General features: G+C 40.9%; 1 protein-coding gene across 1 annotated transcript; it reads right to left on the bottom strand.

The window, feature by feature from the left end:
- Positions 1-1,736: 1,736 nt before the first annotated feature.
- Positions 1,737-7,393, bottom strand: LOC109250517 (translationally-controlled tumor protein-like; the record flags this gene model as incomplete). The annotated part of the gene is given in 3 exon segments (XM_053894231.1): positions 1,737-2,140; positions 2,143-2,244; positions 7,255-7,393. Coding segments are annotated over 3 exon segments (645 nt in total), but the record flags the coding sequence as incomplete, so codon positions are not given.
- Positions 7,394-10,306: the final 2,913 nt, after the last annotated feature.

The raw sequence follows: 10,306 nt of genomic DNA on the forward strand, positions 1-10,306 counted from the left end.
TAGAAACACAAAGAACTAAAGGAAATCATGAATATTTTATGTGAACAAAATGAGAATATCAACAAAGAGGTAGAAATTATAAAAAGGAACCAAAAAATATCCTGAGCTAAAAAAAATTACAATAACAATTTAAAAATAAATTAGAGGGGGCTCAATAGCAGATATGGCCAGGCAGAGAAAGAATCAGTGAACTTGATGATAGGACATGAAATTATCCAATCTGAGGAGAAAAATGAAGAAAAGTGAACAGAGATGAAGAAACATATGGGGCATCATCAAACAGATCAATATATGCTTTATGGATATTCCAGAAGGAGAAATGAGGAAGAAAGAGGCAGAGATTATTTGAAGAAATAATGACGAAGGACTTCACAAATTTGAGGAAATACATGGATCTACAAGTCCAAGAAACTCAAGGATTCCAAATAGGATTAAACCCAAGAGACTACAGCAAAACACATTAAAATCAAACTGTCAAAAGAAAAGACAAGGAATCTTGAAAGCAGCAAGAGAAAAATGATTCATCATTGCAAGAGATGCTCAATAAAATTTGCAGCCAATTTCTTAGTAAGAACTTTGGAGGTCTAAAGGGAGTGGATTTATATATTTAAAGTGCTACAAGCAAAAGCTGTCAACTGAGAACTCTACATCCAGCAAAAATGAGGGCGTAAATAAGACATTCCCAGATGAAAAAAAGCTCTGTCTCTCTCTCTCTCAAAAATAAATAAACATTAAAAAAAATAAAGTAATCCCAGGGTACCTGGGTGGCTCAGTCAGTTAAGCATCTGATTCTCATGAGTTTGAGCCCTGGGTTGGGCTCCTTGCTGGCAGTTCAGAGTCTACTTGGGATTCTCTTACTTTCTCTCTCTCTCTCTCTGCCCCTCCCCTGCTCACACTCTCTCTGTCTTTCAAAATAAATAAATAAAATTTAAAAATACTTAAAGTGATCTCTACACTCAATGTGGGGCTTGAGCTCAGGACTCCAACATCAAGAGTCACGTGCTCCAACAGCTGAGCTAGCCAGGCACCCCAAGATACTTATTTTACATTTGAGTTTTTATGCATTTTATTTTATTTAAAAAAAATTTAAATGTTTATTTTTGAGAGAGAGAGAGAGAGAGAGAATGGAGGACGGGCTGTGAGAGAGGGAGACACAGAGTCCGAAGCAGGCTCCAGGATCTGAGCTGTCAGCACAGAGTCTGATGTGGGGCTAAAACTCACAGACTGGAGATCATGACCTGAGCCAAAGTTGGACCCTTAACTGACTGAGCCACCCAGGCACACCTAAATGCATTTTATTTTTAGATAACCTACATGACATGTTTTTTTTTTCTTAAAAACAATGCCTCTGCTCCAAATAAATTGAAGTCAAAATTATTGAAGTGCTCAAGATGACATCAATCCTATTCGTCTAAGTCCTGGTTTGTGTGGATGAAAAGCAGAAGCCAGTTATGACAACAGGTGATATATCCAAAGTCATAGCCAGATTTGTTAACATTTTTCCATTTCTTTTTTTTTTTTTTTAATTTTAATGTTTATTTATTTTTGAGACAGAGAGAGAGAGCACGAGCAGGGCAGGAGCAGAGAGCGGGAGACACAGAATCCAAAGCAGACTCCAGGCTCTGAGCTGTCAGCACAGAGCCTGATATGGGGCTCGAACTCACAGACCAGAAGATCATGACCTGAGCTGAAGTCGGACACTCAACCAACTGAGCCACTCAGGTGCCCCAACATTTTTCCATTTCTAAACCATCATTTAAAAAAATCAGGTATGAGGTCACACTATTCTCACAATAGTCCAACAGAGCAACCATGCCATCTAGATTCATGTTTTCACCAATAAAGAACTGGTAGTTTTTGAAATTAGCAAGGGTGTGCTTGATTTGTTTTGCAGTCCCTCTCATAAAAGTTGTTAGTCTTTCTGGCTTCTGTTCTTCAAGTTTGCCGTTGATTGACTTCATGTAATCTTTTATGTACTTCTTATATGCTTCTTTTGTGAATCTGGTTTCCTGCAAGTGATGGTTCATGACAACATCAACACCAGTGGTTAATGTCCTTTTGGTACCTTCACCTTTGGGGCCTTCATCAGAGGCATTTCCACCAATGAACCAGTCATCAGTGTTACCCTCTGTCCTACTGATCCCTCCACTTCCAGGCATAGCCTGTCCATGATCTGGATTTTGTAGTTGTTGGAGAATATCTCATCATGGCTGATGAAGTCCTGGTAGATAATGATGTCTGCAGCTGGAGAGAGACAACAGTGGTGCTAGTTCAACAGGAGCAGAGAGCTCTGAGCCAGCGTGGTACAGCCGGAGTGGCACTGGGGTTGGAGGAGCAGGAGGAAAAGCCCAAGACATTCATTTCAGATCTGACGCAAATAGGTTGAAAATGAAAGAATGGAAAAGAGATTTCACGTATGGTAACCAGAAGAAGAGAGCTAAGGTAGCTAAACTAATATGAGACAAAACAGACCTTATGTCAATAATTGTTGCAAGTGACAAAGAAGGGCATTATGTTGATGATAACTTCGCAAGAAGATACCATAATTATAAACATACATGTACAAAATACCAGAAATCCAAAGTATATGAAACAAACATTGAAAGAATTGAAGGGAGAAATAAACAGCTCTACAATAGTTGAACATATCAGTGACCACTTGCAATAATAGATAGAACAATCAGACAAAAGATCAGTAATAAAATAGAAGACTTGAACAACACTATAAACCAATTAAACCTAACAGACATGCATAGAACAGTTGAACCAACAAAAGCAGAATACACATTTTTCTCAAGTGCCCATGGAATGTTCTCCAGGATAGACTATATGTTAAGCCAGAAAACAAGTCTTAATTATTTTATTTTATTTTATTTTATTTTATTTTATTTTATTTTATTTTATTTTATTTTATTTCTTTATTTCTGAGAGAGAGAGAGGCAGAGAGAGGAAGACTCAGAATCCGAAGCAGGGTCCAGGCTCTGAGCTGTCAGCACAGAGCCTGATGTGGGGCTTGAACCCACAAACCGCAAGATCATCACCTTAGCTGAAGTGAGACGCTACCTAGCTACCCCAGTAACTTTAAAGAGTTTGCAATCATACATAATTTCTTTTCTGATTTCAATGGAATGATACTAGAAATCATTAACAGAAGGAAGATGTGAAAATTCACAAATATGTTGAAATTAACCACACATTCTTTTTTTTAATGTTTATTTATTTATTTATTTTTATTTTTTTTTTTTGAGAGAGAGACAGAGTGTGAATGGGGGAGGGGCAGAGAGAGAGGGAGACACAGAATCCAAAGCAGGCTCCAGACTCTGAGCTGTCAGCACAGAGCCCAGTGCAGGACTTGAACCCACGAACTGGGAGATCATGAGCTGAGCCGAAGTTGGATGCTTAACCAACTGAGCCACCCAGGCACCCCAAAATTATCCCTGTTTGCTGATAACATGATTTTATATGTAGAAAAGTCTAAAGAGCCACCCCCCACACACACAGACACACACACACAAACGCTATAACTAATAAATTCAGCAAAATCCCAGGATTCAAAAATCAACATTGAAAAATCAGTCACATTTTTCATCAGCAATGGTAACATTCTAAAAAGGAAATCGAGAACATTCCATTTACAATAGCCTCAAAAAGAATAAAATACTTAGGAACAAATCTGATCAAAAAGTCAAAAGAATTGTACATTGAAAACTACAAAACATTGCTGAAAATTAAGGAAGGTGTAAATAAATAGAAAAATTAAGATTTCCACACTACCCAAAGTGATCTCCAGATTTGATGCAATCCCCATCACAACATAATAATTTTTATTTCAGATGTAGAAAAATCCCATCCTAGAATTCGTATGGAATATGAAGGGATCTTGAATAGCCAAAACAATCTTGAAAAAAAAAATATTTGGAGGCCCACTCCCTTATTTCAAAACAAACTACAAAGCTAAAGTAATCAGAATAGTATGGTGGTATGCCTGGGTGGCTCAGTGGGTTAAGCATCAGACTCTTGGTTTTGGCTCAGGTCATGATCTCATGGTTCATGGGTTTGTGCCCCACGTCTGGCTTTGCACTCAGGATTCTCTCTCCTTCTCTCTCTGCCCTTGCCCCCACTCACATGCACTGTCTTGTTCTCTGTCTCAAAATAAACAAAACTTAAAAAAAAACTGTGGGGGGCCCTTGGTTGGCTCAGTCGGTTAAGTGTCCGACTACAGCTCAGGTCACAATCTCAAAGTTCATGAGTTCAAGCCACGTGTTGGGCTCTGTGCTGACAGTGTAGAGCCGGAGTCTGCTTCAGATTCTGTGTCTCTCTCTCTTTCTTCCCCTCCCCCACTCACACTCTGTCTCTTGTCCTCTCAAAAATAAATAAACATTAAAAATTTTTTAAAAAAACTGTGGTACTGGAATAAGGCTGACATATAGATCAATGGAAAAGAATGGAGAGCCCAGAAATAAGCCCTTGCATATATGGTTAAGTACTTTTTAACAGATGGTGCTAAGTAAACAGGATATTCACATGCAAAAGAATGAAGTTGACCCCTTACCTTACATTACATACAAAAATTAAAGTAAATCAAACACCTAAACATGAGACCTGACTTTATAAAACTCTTAGAAGCAAACATAGGAGAAAAGTTGGATTTGGCAATGATTTCTTGGATATGACCCTAAAAGCACAAGCAACAGAAGAAAAAATAGATAAACTGAACTTCATCAAAATTGAAAACTTTTGTACTTCAAAGGACACTCTCAAGAGAATGAAAAAAACTGGGAGAAAATATTTGCAAATCATGTATCTGATGAGTTGATGAAACTCATCAACAACAACAACAAAATTTAAAAACAGACAAAGAACTTGAATTTACATTTCTTCATTCTGAACTTTTCTTGACATGTTGACTTCTAGCCCCCTGTGGTACTCCAGCAGCGAGGATAAACAAGAAGGGGTCTGTGCTGCTTACCAATTTATTGCCTCTTGGCTCCAAATTCACTCTTCATTGCTTGCTTGTGCAAAAACAGAGCTGGGCCATTTAAAAGTAATGTTTCCAGGGCGCCTGGGTGGCTTAGTTAGACATCCAATTTTTGATCTCGGCTCAAGTCATGATCCCATGGTTCATGGGATCGAGCCCTGCGTTGGGCTCTGCACTGCACAAGAGCCTGCTTGGGATTCTCTCTCTACCTCTCTCCCTGCCCTTCCCCCACCTACACTCTCTCTCTCTCTCTCTCTCTCTCTCTCTCTCTCAAAATAAATAACTAAATAAACTTCTAAAAAATGTTTACTTATTTTTGAGAGAGAGAAAGATACGGAGTGTGAGTGGGGAAGGGGCAGAGAGGGAGACACAGAATCTGAAGCAGGCTCCAGGCTCTGAGCTGTCAACACAGAGCCCAATGCGGGGCTCAAACTCATGAACCTCAAGATCATGACCTGAGCCAGAGTCGGACGCTTCATCGACTGAACCACCCAGGCACCCCAATAAACTTTTTTAAAAAGTAATTTTTCCTTTGTCAGGTGACACAATGTTAAGCTTTGTCAGCTGTGGGCTCTGGAGAGCGATTGCATGAGGAAGGGGTTTTCCTTCTTAGTCTGGTGTGTTTCAGTGGTTCCGGAAGTATGTATGGATTCCTCAGTGCCCACCTCCTGCAACACAGAAGGCTTTTCCAGTGCCACGACTCTGCAGCTCATGTAGTTCTTCCAGAGCCTGGCTTCTGTAGTAATAGTGGTAAGCAGCACCCAGCAGCTTTCCCCTGCAACACCCTTTAGTTGTCTTTGTAGGAGGGTGCCTCCAGTGAGACACCTTTCTATGAAATGGCTTTCTTTGGGACCTCAGAAGGTAGGTTTCCAGCAAATTCTGGAGGGCAAATTTCCAGCAACTACCACTGGCACAGCACCAAGCAACTGTGCCATCCAATTTCCACAGCCACGTCCTCTCCAACTGGGTCTGGTTCTCAGGCCTAGTGCTCTACCCCAGCCTCAGAGGTGGTCAATGAACCTTATATCTGCTGATCCTATATTCTTTAGAGTTGTCTTTACTGAAATTTCTTGTGTAATGTGTAATTCTACACATTAAACTTAAGCTGTTAAAATTACTGTATGGCTTCCATCTCCTAATTTGACCCTGACTGACACAGGGTCCCTGCCCAACATAACAAGGAAATAGGACGAACAACCTGTCACCATTAAACAATACGCTGTGCTAAACTGGCAGTGGGACAGAGTGCTGGGGCAGCAGGTAGAAAGGTGCCTGGAAGGTCCATGAGGGCTAATGAGAGAATTAAGCTGAAAGGATGACTAGATCAGGGCGCTCCACATTCATCATCGACACCTTCTCCTAATCTCATAATCAATCTCTGAGGTATGTCACTTCTGTCTCCCAAGTCTGGTCCATGCTTTCCACCCCAGTGTTGTTCCTCAGGCCAGGCCACCATCATCTCTGGCTGGTTTATTATGATGACCCTGTAATTGTCCTCTTTACCTCCAGGCTTGCTACGTCAGCCTGTCCTCCACACTGAAGCCAGAGTGATTCTTCTAAAAGGCAAATTTGGGTCCAAACGGTCTTTGACTAAAAACTGTTGGTGGCTGCCCATTGCCCTTAGGACAAAATCTGAACTCCTTTGTTTGGCCACAAAGCTTGGGAAGATCTGGACTTTGCTCACCTTCCCAGTTTTATCTTATGCCACCCTTCTCACATCCTTAGTCTCAAATCACATGGAATGTCAGTTTCCTTAGGGACCTTTACAAGTGCTGCTGCTTCTTCTAGGAAGCCCTCTCCCTACACCCTCCCTTACCCTTTCACCCTCATCCTTGCTTCTTCAGCTCCCCTTCAGCTGCAGCTAATATCTACTCCTCTGAAAAGCCTTCCCAAACCTGCTCTCCCTGATCTGGCAAGGTGCTCTTTGTGTACGTTTCAGTCACACCCTGTACTGCTCTCATATCCCTTATCACAGGCTGGTAATTATCTAATGTATATGTCTCTCACGACCCTGTAAACCCCATGAGGTCAGAAACCCTTGTTCACGTTTGTTTCCTCAGCACCTATTTTAGTGCCTGCTGCATTAGGTGTTTGATAAATGCTGGGGAACAAAAAGAATGCACATGCAAAGGTGACCAGGGAGGGCATGCATAAAAGTATGTCATGTAAGCAGAGTGTAGGGACGTAGGTGAGAGTGGCTGGACTCGAAGGGCAAGCTGTGGGAAGCCAGGTTGGGAAAGGCCCTTTTGTTCACACCTAAGCAGTTTATACCATACGCTGAGGATCAAACATCCCACATTGGCTATAGGTGACTGAACTGGACTTCCAGTTCATGCATTTGATTTGACCAGGACAGTTTAAGAACTTGCAGATATGAATGCCTTTCAGTTTGTCACAATTCACACCAGCCCCCATGTTAACAGGCCTCCTTCCCTCATGCAAACTGGCTGTCTGCCCCACTGAGATCCGTGTTTGCTACCCCTGCAGTTGGGTGGGAGGTAGCCTAGGGAGGGGAAGGATTTAAAGGAGGATTTCAGATATGAGTCCTAGAAATATAGACAGATCCACCGTCAGTAGGGAGTGTGTTTTTGAGAGTTCCTTGGGAGAAGTGAATTTATTTCATCTGAAGGGCCCTGGGAGCAAAGACAGACCCAGAAAATCAGAGGAAATGCCCACATTTTGAAGAGCTTATACCTTTAAACTGCTAAATTGGCCAGTGCCAGGCTGGGTCCACTCTCTCCTGTTTACTTTCTGAAACAAAAACTGCCCTGATGGAATCTGAAGTCAGAGCTGCAGTAGATCAACATTGACTCAGCAACCTGCCATGCTGCAAGGCCTTATGCCAGGAGCTGTGAAGGATACAAAACATAAGGGAGAGCTGGAATCTAGCATCTCCTGGGGGAAATGACAGCCACAGACTCACACGATGACCCGTAGAGACAGTGGGCTAGTGCTTTGGCAGTGCTCTACCTTGATGAGGTCTCCACAGTACAGAATGTGGCCAACGATATTATAGGTCAAGGAACTCTAGTCTTTCATGTTCCCAACATAGGTAGGGTCTTAGGGAAAGATTCTTTCTAAAAGAACTCCTTGGTTTTTAAGCCAGATGGTCCATTTATTAATTTGTAAATGGGACATTACCCTGGTAGTAGCCTCAAAACTCAGTTCCACTCTCCAAGGACTCCTGTCCCAATGTAAAGGTTCTTAGAAAACTAAGCTGCTGATCAGAAAGAAGCCATGAACAAGCTTCATGATCGATCTCTATCCCAAAAAAGAACACACCTCTTTAATGACCAGGAGACAGTCTCCATCAATCAAGGCCGGACAGATTGGGATGAGTTTTTAACAATTTAATTCTCCTTTTACAAAACTTCACCTAAGCTCAAGATTCTCTTAAGCACAAGCACCATCCTGTGCTTTCATGGCCTTTCCTGCATTTGTGGTTCTTGCCAAGTGAAAGCTGAGTGTTATCCTATCCTATCAAGCTGGATGAACCAAAGTTTCCCAATAGCTGACTAGAGGAAAATGATGGACAAACGTGTGCCATTCAGCACTCATAGCCCAGCATGCTGACCTCAACACCTGCGCCCCAGATGCCACCTTTCACTGCAAGTAGTTCTGGTGTGAGGCCTTTGCTTTGTAAATACCACTGGCAACAGTTCATAACAGCAGATGAAGTAGTAAATACCTCATGAATAAACTCTCTGTTCCCAATGCCAACATTAATTGGATTAATAATTTTCACAAAGATTTCAATATGTCACAATCCTAATCATATCTTCAAGTGAATAGGACAATTTCATGAAGATAAAAAAAGTTGATCCTTTCAAATTGGGCTTTCAAGAATTGTCTCTGCACAGTGTCAATAAAGTATGAGTTCTGATAATCATGAACAAACAAAACCTCACTTGAATTTCCTTTATTTTTAAGATTTTTTATTTTTAAGTAACCCCTACACCCAGCGTGAGGCTTGAACCCACGATCCCAAGATCAAGAGCCACATGCTCCACTGACTGAACCAGCCTGGCACCCTTAATAATTTCATTTTGTAATACTTGCCTGTTTTGTGGTAGTTTGGGGGCTAGTTATAATTTAAACAATCAGTAGACTTTAGTTTCAGAAGTGTTTTAGGTTTATGGAAAATTGATGGAAAAGTACAGAAAGTTTCTATATACCACATCTCCCACTGTTTCCCCTACATTTGCGCCTTGTATTAGTGTCACACGTTTGTTTCAACTGATGAACCAATATTGATACATTTTTATTAAAGTCCAGTAGTTCACATTAGGGGTCACTCTTTGTGTAAGTACAGGCTATGCGTTTTCACAAATGTATAATGACATGTGCCCATCATTACTGTATCATAGAGTATAGTTTCATTGCCCTAAGAGTCCCCCCTATTCCACGATTTGTCCTTCTCTTCCCCTAACCTCTGGCACAACTACAAAACTGTTAAAAGATAATATAGGTGAAAAATCTAGGTAACCTTGGGCTTGGCATTGACTTTTTAGATACAACACCAAAAGCATGATCCATGAAAGAAAGAATTGATGTTGTACTTCATTAAAATTAAACGCTCCTGCTCTGTGAAAGACACTGTGGAGAAAATGAAAAAATATATCACAGACCGGGAGAAAATCTTTGCAAAACTTGATATTTGCTAAAGGACAGGTGTCCAAAATATATAAAGAAATTTTATTTATTAAAAAAAACTTAATGTTTATTTATTTTTGAGAGTGAGATAGAGCATGAGCGGGGGAGGGGCAGAGAGAGACGGAGACACAGAATCGGAAGCAGACTCCAGGCTTGGAGCTGTCAGCACAGAGCCCGACGTGGGGCCTGAACCCATGAACCGTGAGATCAGGACCTGAGCCAAAGCTGGATGCTCAACTGACTGAGCCTCCTCAGTTAAAAGAACCTTTTAAATTCAGCAGTAAGAAAACTAACAGCCTGCTTAAAAATGGCAAAAGATCTGAACAGACACCTCACCAAAGAAGCTACACAGATGGCAAATATGCATGTGAAAATATGCTCAACATCATATATTATTAGAGAATTGCAAGTGAAAACAATGACACACGACGGCACACCTATTAGAACGGCTAAATTTCCAAAACACTGACAATACCAAGCATTGCTGAGGATGTGGAGTAACAGGAACTCTCAGTCATTGCTGGTGAGAATACAAAATGGTACATTTTGGAAGACAGTATGGCAGTTTCTTACAAAACTAATTGTGATTTTTTTTTAAGTTGGAAATCAAATATATAACTTGTTTGTCAATAGTGCCATAACCGGATTTTCTTTAAGAATTAAAGAAAGCTTAAA

Source organism: Panthera pardus, unplaced genomic scaffold, assembly GCF_024362965.1.
Source record: "Panthera pardus isolate Hobbes unplaced genomic scaffold, ASM2436296v1 HiC_scaffold_4, whole genome shotgun sequence".
NCBI lineage: Eukaryota > Metazoa > Chordata > Mammalia > Carnivora > Felidae > Panthera > Panthera pardus.